At 41.7% G+C, this 18,378-nt stretch overlaps 3 protein-coding genes across 6 annotated transcripts; 2 read left to right on the top strand and 1 right to left on the bottom strand.

Annotated features, from left to right (window-relative positions):
* The first annotated feature begins 935 nt into the window (after nt 1-935).
* LOC309698660 (synaptotagmin-like protein 1) lies at nt 936-12,727 on the top strand. 4 transcript variants are annotated; one of them, XR_014274143.1, is made up of 16 exons: nt 1,571-1,819; nt 3,704-3,830; nt 4,117-4,268; nt 4,358-4,463; nt 4,543-4,597; nt 4,671-4,707; nt 4,789-4,829; nt 7,415-7,531; nt 7,669-7,835; nt 7,920-8,022; nt 8,140-8,301; nt 8,679-8,757; nt 8,868-8,967; nt 9,716-9,921; nt 11,275-12,417; nt 12,586-12,727. XR_014274143.1 is itself a non-coding variant. In XM_082521249.1 (15 exons), exons 2-15 carry the CDS (start codon nt 3,706-3,708, stop codon nt 11,415-11,417), a joined length of 1,593 nt encoding a protein of 530 aa, XP_082377375.1. In that variant the 5' UTR covers nt 936-1,092; nt 3,704-3,705; the 3' UTR covers nt 11,418-12,727. The 4 variants fall into 4 exon arrangements, 3 of the variants coding, with proteins under 3 accessions (XP_082377375.1, XP_082377374.1, XP_082377376.1); XM_082521249.1 differs by lacking the exon at nt 1,571-1,819 and adding an exon at nt 936-1,092 and having other exon boundaries at nt 11,275-12,727; XM_082521248.1 differs by having other exon boundaries at nt 11,275-12,727.
* Nucleotides 12,728-14,024: 1,297 nt separating this feature from the next.
* clxn (calaxin) lies at nt 14,025-16,122 on the top strand. The gene is made up of 6 exons (XM_082521252.1): nt 14,025-14,353; nt 14,540-14,698; nt 15,297-15,401; nt 15,506-15,657; nt 15,782-15,886; nt 15,977-16,122. The coding sequence occupies exons 1-6, from the start codon at nt 14,278-14,280 to the stop codon at nt 16,025-16,027; spliced, it is 648 nt and encodes a 215-aa protein (XP_082377378.1). The 5' UTR covers nt 14,025-14,277; the 3' UTR covers nt 16,028-16,122.
* Nucleotides 16,046-18,337, bottom strand: rbm48 (RNA binding motif protein 48). The gene is made up of 5 exons (XM_082521251.1): nt 18,132-18,337; nt 17,698-17,888; nt 17,471-17,616; nt 16,309-16,838; nt 16,046-16,203 (listed from the first exon to the last, which is right to left on the bottom strand). Exons 1-5 carry the CDS (start codon nt 18,258-18,260, stop codon nt 16,141-16,143), a joined length of 1,059 nt encoding a protein of 352 aa, XP_082377377.1. The 5' UTR covers nt 18,261-18,337; the 3' UTR covers nt 16,046-16,140.
* Between the last annotated feature and the right edge of the window lie 41 nt (nt 18,338-18,378).

The following is an 18,378-nucleotide window of genomic DNA, read 5'->3' as shown; positions in this document are numbered from 1 at the left end:
GCATTTAATCATTAGTTATTAATCATTATTTTCTCCATTTCCTCCCCTCATAACCCCCAACTGGTCACTGCAGATGTCTGCCCCTCCCTGAGCCTGGTTCCCCTGGAGGTTTCTTCCTGTTAAAAGGGATTTCTTGCCTTCCCACTGTTACCATGTTCTCACAAGGGTCATGTGATTGTTTGGGTTTTCACCTTAAATATGAAGCAGCTTGAGGCGTCCGAGGTGTGATTTAGCACTATATAAATAAAATAGAACTCGGCAGAAGAACTGAACTATGATCTGCTTAAGACCAAGGACCTGTTAATAAAAATGACCTGTCCATGTACCATATCTGGGTGTCAGTATGGACCCCAGTATTTGGCACTAACAGAGCACTGATGGGACTCTTTAGGGGAGCAGAGCGAGGGCTGGTTGGATGCTTTGGTCTCTGTCTGAGCCAGGACCTATACAGGCTTGAATAAGTCCACACAAAAAAGCTTTCCCCATCTGAGGAGACTGTGGCTGTCATCCAAGTTTGGTGACAAAGGACAGAACTGGGCCTTTTTCTTTCTTTCATCCTCTCCTACCCTCCCCCCTCTGCCTTGCACACACTCACACAATGCAGTTCCACTGAGGGAAAGGGAAGTCCAACACCTTACCAAATTTAAACCGAGGCTGGTTACACGTATGGGTCTGTGTTCCTCTTCAAAACAGGCAGAAGGCTCGATATCTGCGTGCTTGTTTGTGCACAGTAAGGCCAGGTAGGCAAGAGTGTGTGTGCTTAGCAGGTGTGGACAGCTACAAGATACATCCCACCTCCACCCTGCAGTTTGGTAAAACATCCGCGTGAGTCATATCACACAGTCAGACAAATACACAGTGTGTGTGTGTGCGCGCACACACACACACACACACACACACACACACACACACACACACACACACACACACACAGCTGAGAGCAGCTCCTGTGCGGACTAATTCTGGAGGGCGTGTTCACTCCGTTTACTCAGCACACAAGCGTCGACGTACACAGACATACACATCGCACTGAGGAAAACTTTTCCTGAGAACTTTTCCCCCCGATGGAACCAGTGGAAGCTGTCAAATAAGGTAACCCGGTTTTTCTTTCGTGTGTTTCTTTCTGTGTTTCTAACAGAAGGGAGAGGAGAGAGTTTAATCTTTAATCTTTAAAGGGAAAAGTTGCGACAGGTGTTTCCTCTCTCGCGGTAGATCCGTAATGAGAAGAAGTGCACTGACCTATTTCTTTTCCCCCTAAAGGGCACTTCGCGTAAATAAATAAGCCTAAATAATTAAACCCATTAACAGTCTTAAAAACAAGTGTTCAGTCACTTTTAGAGGTTTAAACCTATATAACAATAAAAAAACACCAAAGGAGTGCTTTATGGAGGAACTATTGATAAGAACAACAACGTTGTTATTAATATTACTCGGCGTGTTTTGTGAAAACTGGAGCACTTTGTGCGTGGCGTTTTCTAACCTACCCGTTGACAGGCGAACACGTTCCTGACGCGCATGCGTTAACTTCTCAAAAGTAACTAGCCTTAGGCGTTGGGGACATGAAAACTCATTAACAGTTATTACATGGTGGTGCAGAAGGTTAGATCATCCATCTCGGCCTCACATTAGCTGAAAGTGAATTCAGTAGTAGGTTGTTATTAATCTTTTTGAATGTAGTTTTTTAGGCTGTCTACAGTAGAGTACTTAAGAGTAGGAGGGAGTGAAAGTCATTGAAGACAGGAAAGGCTCACCTGGAACAGCATGTATCAAAGCTTCAAAGAGTACTGCATCCTGAAAGATACCAGGGAGCTCGCTTCAGGTGATTTAAAGAAAAAAAGAAACAGCTTTATTATAGGTTTCCTCTTAAGCATTTCTCTACTATGTTTCATGTAAATGACAATTTGTGCAGTTTGTAACCTTCAGACCTCTCTGAGCAAAGTAATGTCATCATTAACCAAATTTTACATGTGGGGGAAAAAAAGTTTACAGGACTCGGCTCAGTCCTTTAAAAACAAAAAGTACACCCTATGATTAAACCACTTGTAGAAATACCTTTAGCAGTATTAACTTGAGGTGATTATTTCTGTGTGACTTATTCCCCCACAAAGGGTCAACATATGTGGATGAATTCGGTCCACTCTTCTTACACAACATCATCAGCATTGCTTCAACTTATTGTGGTTTGCAGGCTCTCTTTGATGCACAGCTATGTCGCCACAACATTTCAATCAGGTTAAGGTCTAGACTTTGACTGGGCCATTGCATCACCTCGATTCATTTCCTTTTCAGTTGTTCTGCTGTAGATTTGCTATATTTGACATGAATATTTTGGTTATACAAAGGGGCTCATGGTCAGCTCAATGACTGTGAGGTGCCCAGGTCCTGTGGCTGAGAACCACGCCCAAAACATCCCCCCACTTCACCACCTGCTGACAGCTAGTATGAGGTGTTTGGTTGTCATGTCCCCCAAAAGGGCCAAGGGGATGAGGAGTAACAATAGTAAGTCCAGGAGGAAAAAGAAAAGACAAAAAACCTTTATTAAAAAGGACTTAAAGAGATGGCTACACTATAACAATCAAACAAATATGTCAACAAACTAAAACACACTGAAAAGAAAGGAAATCATTAACAAACCAAAGAAAAACACCGCTGCTGTCAGCAGCTACTCACTGGTAGCTCAAACACACCACTAAATGCTCTGTAACAGTACACCTATAACCAGTAATTTGCAGCTGGGGGGGAACAGCTACTCACTGGTACCTCAAACCCCACACCTAAGCTCACCACAGCACTCACTCTGAGTGACTAAGTGGGCCGTCACCAGCTTTTATGCAGGTGGGTGGTTAATTGCTGAGTGGAGCCAGCTGTGCACCAGCTCCTCAGAAGAAATGGGTGGCAGCTGAAGTCAGAAGGAAAGGAAAACAGGACACACACGCAAAGTTTGCTAGGGCGTGACAGTAGTGCTGTGCATCGTGGCTAAACACTTTGGCGTTGTCTCTTTAAAGGACATTGTTTCAGAGGTCTTGTGGTTTATTTAGAACTTTGCAAACCTAATCTGTGCTGCCACATTCTTCTTAGAGATAAGAAGATATGTCCTGTTTAACACCGTCATGAATTTAACATTTAACATGCTAACTGTGGCTGTAGCTCTTGGGTTTTCTGCAGTTTCTCTGAGCATTACATGGCCTGACCTTGAACTTCATTTGATGGGACATCCACTCCAGTGAAGAACGTGGCATTGTGTTAGCATAGAAGTAAAGAGCAGCAAACTTCCCAAACTTGTGCTTTTAAAGAGGCACTCACACTTACTGATAATCATAAATGAAGTGCATTTGATTAGCAGGACCTGGCTGCTGATTACCTTCTTAATTCCAATGGGAACAGCAAGATGTACTTAGGAATGTGAACTTTCTTTTTCAAATGACTTTAACCAGACAAACCTTCATTACTGTTAAGAGGGAAAAAAATCTGGAAGGCTAGTTTGCCGAATTTTCTTTTTTCAATGCACTGAAATGAAGAAAAAGAAACAAAAGTTTTTGTAGAACAGTGGATTTTAAATGTATTATAATGAACCTGATATATTGCACATTCATGTTATGTTCTAATCTCAATGTCTAATGAAAGCAGTAAGACTGTACTGTTGACTGTACTGTACTGCACTATTTGTGTTGTGTAATGATAGTCAAACACACTTTTGTCTTAGGGATGGAAGGAAAGCAGGGAGACTCCTCACTTGACTTGAGCCACCTGACGGAGGAGGAGCAGACCTCCATCCTGCAGGTTGTACAGCGTGACTTGGAGTTACGTCGCCGTGATGAAGGACGTGTAAGGTCAGAGGTGACTATTTATTCAAGTCTGACTGATATGTGTGCTAATCTCTTCGGATGTTTGTAACCGTATGGGTGGGATTGGTCCTCAGGCATATATTACTTTCTTTGGTGTTGGTGCAAAATCTCCCTTTAGTGTTCAGGTCAAGTAAGACACAGTTGGTGATCAATTATAATTATTTCCTTACCCTTCGTCACATGTTTTTATCAATTTTTTTTGCCATAACTTTTAATTAAGCTGCTTTGAATATCAGGTGTTACAAAGAGTGTCTCTCTGTTGATGATGCAGAACCCTCGAGCGGAGAGAGACGAACTCAACCCGTCTGCGCTTCCTGTCAGGGGCGTGGTTCAGCGAGGAGTGTAGCAAACGCCATCTCAACTGGACTTCGGGCTGCGACCTGGTCCACGCCACCATCCGCCACAGGAAGACAAAGAGCAGAGGTCAGTTTTCAGTTCATGTAGTACAACTGTCAGCGATCAGCAGGACTGTTTTCTGTCTGTCTGTGATTACTGTCTGTGATTGCTGACAGATGTGTCCCTGAATGGACTTTTCAACATGGAGCGAGAGGACAACAACAACACTTTACTCGAGACTGAAGGACGTGTGAAGGACAGCAACCAGGAAGAAACTGAAGGGTTTGTGGGGATGACTGTGAGACAAACGGACTGATTGTAACATTTATCTGCTGCTACATCTCCCAATATTTGTTTTCAGGACTCAGAGTTTGAAACCGGTACCCACATCCACAGTAAACGGACCCGTGTCACAGGTTTGTGCGTGCATTCTTCCTCCCCTTTTTCCATTCTTGTCCTAATAACCATGTAAATACGAATAATTTACAGGGTCTCCAGCACAGTAACAGCTCCTCATCATCCAAAGGTATGAAATTCCTCCCCTGCTGTGTCTGTGCCTCTCTAGCCATCCCTCAGTAATGTTATTAACTCAATGTTGTGCTCACAGAATGTGAAACCAGAAGTAACGGCCAATCGGAGGAACCTGAGGTGATTATACCACACACCCACAGATTACCATGACTAATGGTTCTGGCAAACACTGTTGAATTGGTCTTTATTGTACCTCCTATTCAAAGACACTGAGTCAATATTTGTCATTTTTTCAGTGTATAAATCCAAAAAACAGCCAATGCAGTACTTCAACGATCATTTTCATACAGTGGCTCCAGAAAGTTGCGCAGTTTTTGTTGTGTATTTAATTATATATTGATCAAATCAGTCATCACTTACAATCAGTTTTTACTCGATAAATCAAAATGTCTCATTTGTTAAAATTTCAGACTCATTGCAATGGTTCTCAGGAGGCTGTGTTACAGTTGCAAGCAAAGGAAAAGAGGGACTCAGCTAGACTCGTGCAGCATATAGAGAATCAGTTTTATCAGCAAATTTAGCAAAACTGCAGTACTCTGCAAAAGTCTTGAACCACCTTTCATTTCTTTATATTTTGCTTCCAAGAAGTCGGACTTTCTTGTAGTTTTTTTTTTGTTAGTTTTTGGATAAATAACTGCACCTAATTCAATGGATGAACAAGTGATTAATCTACATGAATACTTACAGACTATTTAGCAATAAATAACTAAACAAACTGGCCCTTCAGTTGATCTGTTTACTGAAGCCTCATCACAAATGGTCTCAGTAGAGAGGTGGCTGTCAAGTAGCCATTCTTAAGGAAGGGAAACGGGGAGAAAAAGCTCAAGTGCTGAACTGAAAATCAGTGGAAATTTGTCATTTAAATCTGTAAAAAAACAGTGGAGCATTTGTCTTAGTTGGGACTGTATGGCAGCCAGTGGTGTTGGAGATTTGAATCATTGAATTATGAGCAAATAAAAGTACCATCAGATTTGGATCCACCATTTAATACCTTCTTTAAAGCAACTGATTGGTAACAGTTTCATTTTTCAGCATAATAATGACCTCAAACATGCTGCTAATGCAGTAAAAGCATACATGGATAGAAAAACAAACAATGGGAAGCTATCAGTCATGGAGTGGCCTCCCCAGACAGGGACTTCAACGTTATTGAAGTATTGTGAGATCATCTTGACGGAGAACAGAACAAAAGGCAGCCAAGATCCAAAGAAGAGCCCTGGACGTCCTTTAGGAAGCCTAGAGAACTATTCCATAAGATTACTTGATAAGACAAAAGAAGCTTGTCTGAGAGAGTTCAGACTGCGCTAGAATAAAGGTGATCGTACGAAATGCTGACTTCTAACGTTATTAGTATTGTATTAACACTGTTTTTCCCTTCTATACTTTTTTCCAAACATGTTTGTATGTTTCATTTAGTTCCTGCACCTATTTCCATTTTTTCTAGCAACAAACAAGAAATGAGGAGACATTATCAATCAAGATATATGCAAAACAGGAGAAGTGCTTGCTTAGTAGTGCAAAAGACTTGGTCTGAGTATAGAGTCCATATGTGAGTAGCCTGAGTGACGAGGGTTACTCAGACCACGGTTCAGATTGATGATGTGTGGAGGATAGTCCGAATGATGGGTTGCCCATCATGTGGGCGATCGTGGCTCAAGAGTTGGCAGTTTGTCTTGTAACCGGAAGGTTGCCGGTTCGAGCCCCGGCTCCGACTGTCTCGGTCGTTGTGTCCTTGGGCAAGACAGTTCACCCGTTGCCTACTGGTTGCCTACTGGTGGTGGTCAGAGGGCCCGGTGGCGCCAGTGTCCTTGCCTCTGTCAGTGCGCCCCAGGGCAGCTGTGGCTACAATGTTACCATCACCAGTGTGTGAATGAATGGATGACTGAATGTAGTGTAAAGTTCTTTGGGGTCCATAGGGACTAAGTGAAGCGCTATACAAATACTATAGATGAGACTTAAAACAGCCCCACTCCCCCTCTGATTACCTGTAGAGTAACAGAGTGGATGTTCTGAACTTACCTGGCTTATACAAGCAGAAACTTCAAGTCTTCGAGAGCAGGAGGAAAAAGATTCTCTGATGAGACCAGAATTTAGCTACTATCCATGGAGCACGGAGTAAAGGATAAAATCTGAAGATGGAAAACTCTTTGGGTTATTTGTCAGCTGGACAAAGCTGAGGGAAGGCTGAATACAATCAAAGACAGAGGACACTAAAGAAGCAACCTGACATGGGGATAAACACATCACCTTTCAGCATATCAGTGAATCAGTATTACTCAGGAGTGTTTTCTGGCAGTCTGGATTGTCCAAGGTAAAATGAGATCTGCACGGAGAAGGCAGCAAACGGGTTGATGGATGCTTTCTCGATCCGGTCTGATGAGTTTGAAGGAATCTTCTAAAAAATAATATCAGAAATAATCTAGATGTGTGAAGCCAGTACAGAGTTATCCAAGAAGACTGAAATCTGTTATTGCAGCCAGAGGGGCTTCTACTGAGTGGTAAATTATGGCTCTGGGTACTTTTGTAAATGAGGCATTATTATGGTGTATTGAGTGTGTGTGCATGTTCGTGTGTGTGTGGGTGGTTGGGATGCCACTTTTACCCATTAAAAACTCCTTCAAAGTATACTAAAAGTTTATGACAGATGTTTTGTGTCTAATTATAACGCTGCATAAGAACTGTGAGTGTGTGTGTGTGTTTAGGAAGACTTGATTGACAACTATAATGGGGACACTGACTCGCTGAGCAGCCTGACAGAGACGGATCCTTCTTCTCTGAGAACTAGCAGCTCCACCAACAGTCTTCATTCGGGCTACGTGGTACATGCACATACACACGCACAGCATACTTGCATGCACGCACACACATTTGATTAATTGCCTATTTGGCGACGCAAGATGACTCAGCTCAGGACAATGACGTAGGAGCTGATCTTTCCTTTGCGTATGTGTTATAGCTCAGCGGTAGCATGATGAGTCTGTTCAGCTCGGGGGATTTCGGAGTGGTTGAGGTGAGGGGCCGTATCCAGTACTCATTGGCTTACAACAGCCAGAGGGAGGAGCTGCAGGTCAAAGTGTATCGTTGTGAGGACATTGCTGCAGCACGCAAGAACCGGTCTGACCCGTAAGTGACTGCATGTTTGCATGCATGTGATGTGATCCGGGCCCATATGGAGCCAGTCTAGCAATGGATGTGTGTTTTTCACAGATATGTTAAAACCTACCTCCTGCCGGACAAGTCAAATCACAGTAAGAAGAAGACTTCAGTGAAGAAGAAGACCCTAAACCCAGTTTATGATCAGACACTCAGAGTGAGACTCTCTGTCATTTACATGTTACATAAAGTGTCAATCACAGAAATCCCCCACCAGCATTTAACTAAAGTTACCTAAATAACAAAAACACACTCATGATGTATGTTCTTTCAGTATAAGGTGCGGATCGGGGAGCTGCGGAGTCGGACCCTGAACCTCTCTGTGTGGCATGCCGAGCCCCTGGGGAGGAACGTATTTCTCGGGGAGGTGGAGGTGACTCTGGCGCTCTGGGATTGGACCTGCACACAGCCTCTGTGGCAGGACTTGCAGCCACGGGTAGGAAGGACCTGGCATCAACGAGTGGCATGCAAACACACACTCTTGTAGTTGCATAAATTAGTGTGTGTGTTTGAATGGTGCCAGATAAATATTTACCAGCCCACTGTGGTGCCTGCATCTACATTTGTTTAGTATCTGAGTGTCTTTGTAGCAGCAGTTACAGCAGCTTTGTTGGAGACAGAATGTGGGGAGGTGTCTCTTGTGTCTGGGAGAGCTGAAGGGAGAGGAAGACATGCTGTGAATTTCAACTAGGTTTTATGTAACTTTAATCTTTCCCTGCTTCCACACTTCTCCTGCTTCCTTTTTTCCTTCTTTTTCATACTGTCATTTCCTCTGACTTCATCTTTTTTTATTTTATGTACGCTCTGTCACAGGTTTATCTGAGCCCAGACTCCATTAGAAGTCGTGGGAACATCATGTTCTCTATTAAATACATCCCAGAAGGATATGAAGGTGAGGAAAATACCTTAATACAACACGGATGCACGTTATATCTGTGTACCACAATCACCCGAATCTCATGCATTCTGTGTGTGTGTGTGTGTGTGTGTGTGTGTGTTAAGGTGGCGGTTTGCCTCTGACCGGAGAGGTTCACATCTGGCTTCGGGAGGCTCAGGGTCTCCTGTCCAACAAAGGAGGTGCTGTAGACTCCTTTGTTAGAAGGTGCGTCAGCTCTGCACCACATTTCCTGATATTTTGTCATCAGTTATCTACTCTGTCATTACGTATAAGCAGCACATTACATGTCATGTTGCATTCTTATCAGTAATTACAGAGTTCCCCGTATTTTCATGGGGATTTTCGCAATACATGATTCAAATGTGGTCAATCTCCCCTTCAGGGTCATGTCGTTGTGCACCTCTGCAGTGCTTCCAACATGACTACAAAACATTTCCTAAAAACTATATATTTTTTCACTCTACTTTTCATAGATGCACTCTGAACTTGTGATTATACACTGCATATCCTCCAAAACTAAGTGGCAAACTTTCATTTTGGAGAACTGGATAGATGTGCAAGTTGCAAATGAGGCTGGTGGTGAGCAAGGATTTGTTGGCATGGCCAAAAATGTTCAGACAAGCATGGTAACAAGGTGGTTTCTATCAAAAGCACGTTATGGTAAAGTAACCTAAGGAAAAATAGCAGATTCACATGGTCAGCTGGTCAGAATGGGACTCCCGTGGAGCAGTTTGGAAACTAGCAGTCACAGTGGAAGTGGTGCATAAGGAGATAGCCTTGAAAGGGAGGTTGGCCAAATTGAAATCATGTATGTTTTTTGGATTTTTTATTTTTTTCTTCCTAATGGGCAAAACTTTGTGATAGCATTTCATGAATATTGAATTATTTCCATATGCCTGTAATTTGAGTCTTTAAATAATCCCACTAATTTACTTGCTCCACACCCCACAAGCTACATACTCCCAGATGCAAGTCGTCAAAGTGGTCAGAAGACCCGGGTGGTGAAGCACTCCATCAGTCCTACCTACAACCACACCATGGTCTACGACGGCTTCCATACCAGCGACTTGAGGGAGGCTTGTGCTGAGCTGACGGTGTGGCAACGCGAAGGGTTAAAGACTCATGTCCTCGGGGGCGTCCGTCTGAGCTGTGGAACTGGTTAGATCATCTATATTGCACATTTTAATAGTTTAACTGAAAATCACATCAAAAAAGACCCTAACTATTTAGGGTTACAGAGGAAGAGGTGATATAGAAAGAAAACTTGACCTCTGAGAAGTACAAAGAAGTAATGCAGCATCGTAATAAGGTCACATATTTATATAATTTGTGTTTTTTGAATAGATTGTGGTTACTGTTACACATAAATCTGACTAGAGAGTGACTATAAACGAAGGTGATTCTAACAGTTTTTGTAAATAGTTTGTCAGCGTGTTGTGCTGGCTATTTTTTTTTATAACTAGTGAAAAACAGTGAAAAGTGGTAAGATATCGCTGCATGATACATCCTTACCTGCAATACTATCTAAGAGCCCCAAGTGATTAGGGACTGCATTGTTTCCTCTTGTCTCCCTGTCTGTTGTTTGTCTCTGTAGTTGACTGGAGGCTCTGACAGGATCTCCTTGTCTTTGTGCTAAGCTTTTCAAATGGTGTCTCGTGGGTGCTGTGATACTTCACAGGTTTGCAGGAGGAAAGCACTTCCTGTGTTCAGGGCTGGAACATTAATGCAATTGTTGCACTTGTCTCATATTTCAATAGTAGGCTTTGTCGATTGTGTCTTGAAAACCTGTCTAATTTTTTTCTATAGTGCTGATAGTTGAGACAACCTTAGAGTGAAATGCTTCATACTGAACTAATGCCTGCTGGCATGTCAGGCATTTCATATGGTCGCGTCATCGGAGCGAAGTCACGTCGCTAGTAATGCAGCGTCTCTGTCTGTCCTCGTCTGCTTGGTTGCTTTTGAAATCTACCACATAGACTGCAAGATAGATTTAGCAGGTGTGTCTAGTGACATACAGAAAACAGTTTAGTTTCCCTCAAGTACTTATCCTTAATACTGATGGTGGTTTTTTTTTGGGTTTTTTTGCCCGTAGATTGTGTTACTGTGCTTTATATGGAGTGGGAAGCACTCAAGATCAAATTGCAGGCAGAGCATCAGCTCCATTATGTCTCACTGCGAGGAAGATGATGTCAGAGAAGTGGTGGGAAGTAACAGCTTTGAAGGATTTGTTTTGTTACAGACAGATTTTGAGCAAAGTTGTGTTCTTCACAGGCAGAGCTGTTGCCTGCTGAGGCTGTTTGTTGCTGTCAATTTTAGCTTGGAGGTTGTAGTCACGATTTCTCAATGGCTGTATGCAGAATTTTAGTCTGTTGGTTAAACCTTTTTCCTTCTTCAAATGGAGTGTATGTGCATGGACATGCAGGGAGTGTTTACATCTCTTTGAGAAAAACAGCTGCGGTAAAGTCCACAACATAAATAATGACCACACATGTGGGTTTTCTGTAATGCCAGGTCAGAGTTACGGCGAGGTCGTCAGCTGGATGGATTCCACAGAAGAGGAAGTCACTGTGTGGATGTCCATGATTGAGAATCCAAACCACTGGATTGACGCAACGCTACCGATCAGAACTAACCTCACCCGGCGGTCTGAGTGACTCAGACGTATCCTGCACTCAAGCGGAATCATTCGTATGCACGTTGCTATTATGGTCGGACTGAAGGGAAGCCATCTTCACATCTTCACATTTACCTCTCTGTCACAGTGATGCACACTTAAACACACAGGTGTTTTTCATATGTCCATACTATATACTGTACATGGCACAGAAACACACAGGGAGGTGTAAGCAGTGGTATAATATTTTGCCTTAACGGAGTGGATTGGATCGGTTCAGTCTGGCTCTAATCTGGCAAAGAGGCACTTTTTTGTTATTCAGTGTAGTTTATGAAGTACAAATCTAAGTGTTGAGTCATTAGTGCCCTGGCTTAGTGACTTCTCTGTGATATTACATGAAGTAAGAAGGGGGTGGGAGGTCTTTCCTTTTATTTCAAACGCAGTCTCAGCCCTTTCAGACAATTTAAGAAAGGCAGGCCTGATGACTTTCACTGTGAGAAATTCTCCTCATTCAGATAATTGTATCTTTTTTAGGTATCTCTATTGTAAGTAATTTGGAAAGTCCTTGCAGCTGAATTCACTCAGCTAATCTCTTTTGACTGAATAGCTGACTACCACCTTGTGGTCAGACTGTATACAAATTCTCGACACACTGAGCAAATGACAGGGGGCGCAGTGACGGTCACAGGCAAAGAAGTGAGAAGAAAAGGGCCTGTTTCCGTGTTTCCCTAAAAATAAATTTTATTTTTCACATCAGCTATTCTTCTTTATATTTCTCGCCAAGTAAGAATTTACTACATGAATCATGATTCATAACTTGTGTCCAGCAGATGGCAATATTTACAATACTTTTTCAAGCTGGAATAACAGTAAGTGTCTGTGTGTTGTGTCTTAACGTTTGTGATTTCTGCATCTCATCGCAGGTTTTCCTTAAGTTGCACCTTTCTTGTTGACACCAGATACTGGAAGTCCAGTATTATTGGTATAAAGAGGCTGTTTGAAGGCAATATTAATTGTTGAAAAAACGTCTGCAAGACACTGTAAGAATTAAATGTTATTGGTTTCATAGTTTCCCCTGAAACACTAAGCTCTTGTGGTGAATTTTTAAATGTCGGTCATTCTGTCTTTATATAATTAGGTTTACTATTTTATTACTTTTTATTATTGCCTTGGATAGTTATGTAATTCTAATTTTGTGTGCCCTGCAGATATTCACCATTGAGGTTTCTTTCTGAGAACTGCGGTCTGTTTTGATATCTGCTTCACAACACTGTCTGCTTAAAATAATGTATTAATCTTCTACTCCTGTAAGCTTTTTGTCATGAGAAATTACAGGTTGTCCTTGTTTTCTCCTTGACTCATTTTTCATGTCTAATATGATATCTAGCCGAGAGACATCAGTTGAAAATTACTTCTGACTCTAGCAGGTCCACGGTGTTGAATCATCCTTGAAAAACTAAATTAAAGTGACTGTGCACTTTTATTTTGTGGGGGGCTGATGGTGGACGTACTCTCCTTACATATCTGTTGTGTATCTATTTGCATTAGACCCTCAAAATTGCCCTTTAAATCATCAGATATACATGCTTTACACTTGCATGTTTCAGAACAAATTTTAATATTAGACAAAGATAACTTGAGTAAATTTTAAAAATGCAGTTTTTAAATGATTTAATCTATTCAAGGGAAAAAGTTCTCCTTGTTAAATCATGAATTCACTTTAACCACATCACAGACCTGTTGAATCAAAAAATGACATGGTAATAGAACCTATGCGACAAAGTGAAGTGGATTAAAAGTTTTCAAAAAGTAACACATCATGCCTCTAAAGAAACTGCTGGGAAACAAAGTCGCTGACATCTGTCAGACTGGAAAGGGCAACAAAGCCATTTCTAGTGCTTTGGGACTCCAGCCATTATCAACAAACAGAAAACAATGTTGAATCTTGTCAGGAGTGGCCGGCCCTCCCAAGTAACTCCAAGAGCAGATTAACGACTGATCCAATGACCATCAAACAATCATTTCTAGCTGCCTTGCTGCTTTGTCTCATAAACTTAAATGGGAGCAAAAAAAACCCAAAAACTCATCAGGAATGGGGCACTGTATATTGGAAAATGCCTTGCAAGCATGCTACAATCTGGAAAAACAAGTACATTTTATATGAGAAAGTCATTTTTAAAATAAATAATATTGGGCTATAATACATTAAATGAATGATTAATATTTTGAGATATACGCATTTAATTTGTACTTAACGCGGATTGCATATATGAAATATATATTTTTGGAGAAGTTGGAGCTATTTCCATGGCTTTGATGAATCTGACTAAAGGAATGCTGCACTATTCTTCCATAACACCCACATTTTCTTTTCTTTTTCTCAAACACCAAGATACTTTAGATGGTAAATATAAATTTTAGCAAAGCTTTTATTAGGTTCCTGAAGCGACTAACAGTAAACATTTCCCAAATCTGCATTATAAACATAAACAGTATATAGCCGCCCTCTTCCTGATGTGTGATTTTGGTCTGATGATGGGTTAAAAAACCATTTTAACATGTTTCATGTGTACCTGTTCAGTATATAAATGAACGTGTATTCTGAAGGAGAATAAATAGCCCTAAGGAAAGACAGAAAAACAATGGGTTTTTGGTCAGCCAGCGGTTCATTGTCATTCTAGTGGAACAGATACAGGACAGTCAGTGTTGAGGCATATTTTCGTTTGTGTTACTGCGCTAAAAATTCAAGTAGAAAATGATGTGTAGTTACGGTGTTTCCACCGGTAGTAAACCGTCGAGGTTCTTGAACACACACTACCGTAAACGTTTCGCGGTAGCCATGGCAACAGTACACCAACTTCCCTGTGAGTGGACTGTAGCTGAGTCTGGCCTCATCGAAAATGTCAAAAATATCTGCTGTGAACAAACGGGCGACACAGACGCTCGCTGAGAACATTTCGAAACAAGTGGAGCACTGTGAGTATGACGGTTAAACTTCTCAAATCAATAAACTAAGCCAGCTTTGTTATAGCGGTAGTTCAGTCCATGCTAAGCTTTACGGTTCATTGTTTTACTTAGCAGGTATGAAAATACACACTGCCGTCTAGGTATTGTTAGAGCAGATGAAGTGTACGCCATTTTTTTTTATGTTTCTGTTTATAGTCAGTAAAAAAGAGGTTGAGTGCCTTATCCGAGAGTTTAACGTCCTTGTGGCGGAGCAGAACAACTCTGGCAGAGCTGTGCACGGTCTGGACCGAGGAAAGTTCATAAGCACACTCCACAGCATCTTTGGACTTACTGATGACAGGATGACGGGTAGAGGTATTCAGTTTACAGTTATTTAAACTTATATTATTTACAAACCCAGTTCCAAAAAAAGGTGGGACGCTCTGTAAAATGTAAATTTGATCATTTCGAATTTGCATAAACTGTAGAGGCAGTTTTTTGTAGACTGGCAAACCTCGGCCCATCTTTACTTTTGAGGAACTCTGCTTCTCCAAGATGTTTTTAAAAAATAAAATAAAATATCCATTCATGTCAGTGACCTGCTGCCAATTAACCTAAAGTTGCATCGTTTCTTTTTTTAGTACCACTTAGTTTTGCACCCTACTGTTGCCCTCTCAGCTGTCTTGAGATATGTTGGTGCCATCAAATTTAAACAGAGCCAATATTGTTTTTTGAAATAGTAAAATGTCAATAAAATGGTGGAAAGTAAGCAAAATCTCCAAATCATCACTATCACCCTGTAAGTACAACCCAGAATTCTCACCTCCACCACCTTTTTCAGAATGATTAAATTAAATCTTTCAGTACGCTTGTCCAGGAGTACAGTTGGGAATGAGCAGTTTCTTCAGTACAAACAATTGAAATCTATAATTAAATCCAAGACATGTTGTGAGTGTAACTGTCTGTCATTCAGTCTTCAGGACATTTGACAAAGACAACGACAGCGTTGTCAGCATGAAAGAGTGGATCGAGGGACTGTCCGTCTTTCTTCGGGGGACCTTGGATGAAAAAATAAAATGTAACTTCTCAATCTTACTTTTTTTTTGCTTAACCTCACTCTCACACCTTCACACATGTAGCTTTATCTACCTAAAAAAAATCCCTGTGTTTGGCATGGCTCAGACTGCTTCACTGTCTACGACCTGAATGGTGACAATGCCATCTCTAGAGAGGAGATGCTTCATATGCTGAAGGGCAGGCTCATCAGACAGCCCAATGAGGAGGACCCTGACGAAGGAATCAAAGACCTGGTGGAGATCATACTGAAGAAGATGGTGAGCTGTTTGCTGCACAGATATAACTGTTTACACATGATTAAAACAAACCAAAACACTATTTAAAAAATTCTCAGGTCTGTAAATAGTTTAGCAGCTCTGCCAATGGTGCTTCCTCCCACAGGACTATGACCATGATGGCAAATTGTCTTTTGAAGATTTTGAAAAGACTGTGAAAGATGAGAACCTATTGCTGGAAGCTTTTGGAACCTGCCTTCCTGACTTCAGGGTAATCTGTAATGAGAATTTGTTAAGCTCTTTAAATTTCCCCATCAAAAATTCTCAATCTTACAGTTTGCTTTTCTTTCTTTTTTTTCAGAGAATCGAGATGTTTGAGGGACACGTATTTCAGGAACAATTCGAACAATAACCAAATCACATAACTGCATACCTAGCCAAAACATCTTTAATATTAACCTCAATGGAACGGTGCTGTGATGCAAGATTTGTTTAATTAAGAAAAAAAAAATAAATCCTGCTCTATCAAATCCGACGGCGTGGTTTGACCTTCTTCTCCACTGGTTTGATGTCTGGACTCGATGTCACCTAGGAGAGACGACGAAACTGGATTAACTGTAAAAAGTGATTTAGAGCATAGTGAAAATATTATTTTGTCCTTAATTACAACCAAAACAATATAATCACATGTACCTGCTTCATTGTGTTCCTGATCAGGCTGACAGTTGTGTTCAGTGACTCATCCTCCATGTCCAGTTTGGATGGTTCTGGTAGTTTTGGTCCAATCAAAGGCTCGTTCTGCCCAGAAACAGTACTGGAGGCCTCCTCAGCCTCTTCCATTTTGCGTTTCCGTTTCTCCAAGTGTGTGGTCCGAGGAAGAAATCTGACTGCCGCAGCCTGACGTGCTGACGGTCTGCTCGATAAGGTCTGTTTGCTCCTTGAACTCCCTTCTCGCTGCTCTAATGTGTCAGCACAGGTATTGTGCAAAGTCCCCATTTTATCCTCTGTTGGTAAATGTTGACTTTTAGGCCTATGGTAATGATGTTCTTGGGGAGGTAATGGCAGTAGAGGAAAGCCTAAATAGTGGCTGATGTTTGGAGTCTCCCTTGTATTGTCATTTCCAGAGGTCTGTTTGTGTGTGAGGATGTTGTCGTCTGACGTGGTAGTTGTTTCCGATGAAGTAGGCTCCTCTTGTGTGTCCTCTTTCTGTTCCCTTTCTCTCACTTTGCAATAATAAAATGAGACAGAAAAAAGTGTCAAAAATCCACATCATTCAAAAAGATCCGAGTCAAATGAAAATAAAAGTGCATGCAGATATCCCTCCCCGGATCCAACGCCTCCTGTCATGCTTACCTCCCCGTCTACAGAGACAGCGGCTCAGCTGGAGGCACGAAGAATCGCAGCGTCTGTGCACATTGGTGCACCCCCGCCCTTATGTTGCTTGTCTGTGTTTCATGGAGTATAGTGTGATGATATCTTTGCTCTTTATGTGCTATGGAGTGTTTTTGTGTTTTCTCCTCATGATGACTCATTTGTCAGAGTCACCATGGGCAGAAACCTTTTTTTTCTCCTGACCTTGCCCCTATATGTTACATATTTCACTGTCTACCCTTTTTTTTCTGCTGCCTAGTCTGACCTGTCTCCCCAATGTAAGTTTGTATATTTTATGTATTGTCTGTATGGTCATCTACTGTAGGTCTGTCATCTCAGCTGCAGGCAACTGCAACTGACAAATAAAGCTTATCCTTATTTATGTTAACTGAAGTTTGCTTGGACTAATGAGGAACTAAGAAGCTACTCATTTGAGTGGTGGATTTTGTGAGGCAAAATATAACCTATAGACATAAAATTATACCTCTTTTCTGAGCAGCCCGGATGACATAGCTCCTCCGGTCCTGCAGCTTGAGCCTGGTGTCTTCCACAGTCTCGTATTCGGGGACGTAGCACACATGCAGCACACCACCATAGAAACTTTTCTCATCCATGTGTCGCTTTGCTGCTCTGAAATGAAACCAAATTATTCAGAAGGTCCTTCAGACGTTGCCAGTTAGGCATAATGAACAGTCTAGTGACATCTTGTACCTGGCACTTGTGAGTTTTTGGAACTTTACGAGGTACACCTCTGTGAACTCCTCGGCAGGATACTCGTCCAGGGGCCTGTACTCCTCCACAGCTCCATAGAGGGCACACAGCTGAATCAACTCAGTCATAACCCCAATCGCTGGGACCCCTTGGACCATCAGGTAACGACTCTCTAAATTTATGGTGTAAACCTGCAAATAATGCAACACTTGACTGCGGTACACTGATGGGAAAATGCTCATGTGAAAACTGCGAACAGTGGTTATATTTATCATCCAGATGTGGTTAAGGCTCTCACTGTGGTTCAGTGGAGTCCATAAAATCCGGAAGAGAGCAAATGTTTTTTTAAAAACACTGTAAGTGACGTTCCCATGTAGCAGGGAGTGTCTCACACCTTAAGATACGCTCTTTTCTAAACAAAAGGGTCCTCTTACCTTAACTGCTTTGGCTTTTCTTCCTTCCCTATATTTTGGTCGAGAAATGCACACTCTCTGCTGTTCGTGATGTTTGTAAACCTCCGGGACTCTCCAGCAGCCAGAGCTGTTGTTGACGGGAGCCGCCATGTTTGTGGAAATTAACTTTTCACTTGATGCATTTCAAAATAAAGGTTCATTCTCGTGTTGAATAGGATTCATTCAAAGCATGTCGTAGTTGGACGTCTTATTCTGAAATGCGTTCAAC

The sequence above is a fragment of the Aulonocara stuartgranti genome (genome assembly GCF_965226115.1).
Source record: "Aulonocara stuartgranti genome assembly, chromosome: 22".
Classification (NCBI taxonomy): domain Eukaryota; kingdom Metazoa; phylum Chordata; class Actinopteri; order Cichliformes; family Cichlidae; genus Aulonocara; species Aulonocara stuartgranti.
This window is presented reverse-complemented; position numbering and strand designations above follow the sequence as displayed.

Coding starts and splice junctions, on each gene's coding strand:
- LOC309698660 (XM_082521248.1), top strand. CDS start 1,762: ATGTATCAAAGCTTCAAAGAGTACTGCATCCTGAAAGATACCAGGGAG. Junction 4,269..4,357: donor CAGGAAGACAAAGAGCAGAG/GTCAGTTTTCAG, acceptor GATTGCTGACAG/ATGTGTCCCTGAATGGACTT. Junction 9,922..11,274: donor CCGTCTGAGCTGTGGAACTG/GTTAGATCATCT, acceptor CTGTAATGCCAG/GTCAGAGTTACGGCGAGGTC.
- rbm48 (XM_082521251.1), bottom strand. CDS start 18,260: ATGGCGGCTCCCGTCAACAACAGCTCTGGCTGCTGGAGAGTCCCGGAG. Junction 16,839..17,470: donor CCGGGCTGCTCAGAAAAGAG/GTATAATTTTAT, acceptor ATTATTGCAAAG/TGAGAGAAAGGGAACAGAAA. Junction 16,204..16,308: donor TCAGGAACACAATGAAGCAG/GTACATGTGATT, acceptor CGTCTCTCCTAG/GTGACATCGAGTCCAGACAT.
- clxn (XM_082521252.1), top strand. CDS start 14,278: ATGTCAAAAATATCTGCTGTGAACAAACGGGCGACACAGACGCTCGCT. Junction 14,699..15,296: donor TGACAGGATGACGGGTAGAG/GTATTCAGTTTA, acceptor TCTGTCATTCAG/TCTTCAGGACATTTGACAAA. Junction 15,658..15,781: donor AGATCATACTGAAGAAGATG/GTGAGCTGTTTG, acceptor TTCCTCCCACAG/GACTATGACCATGATGGCAA.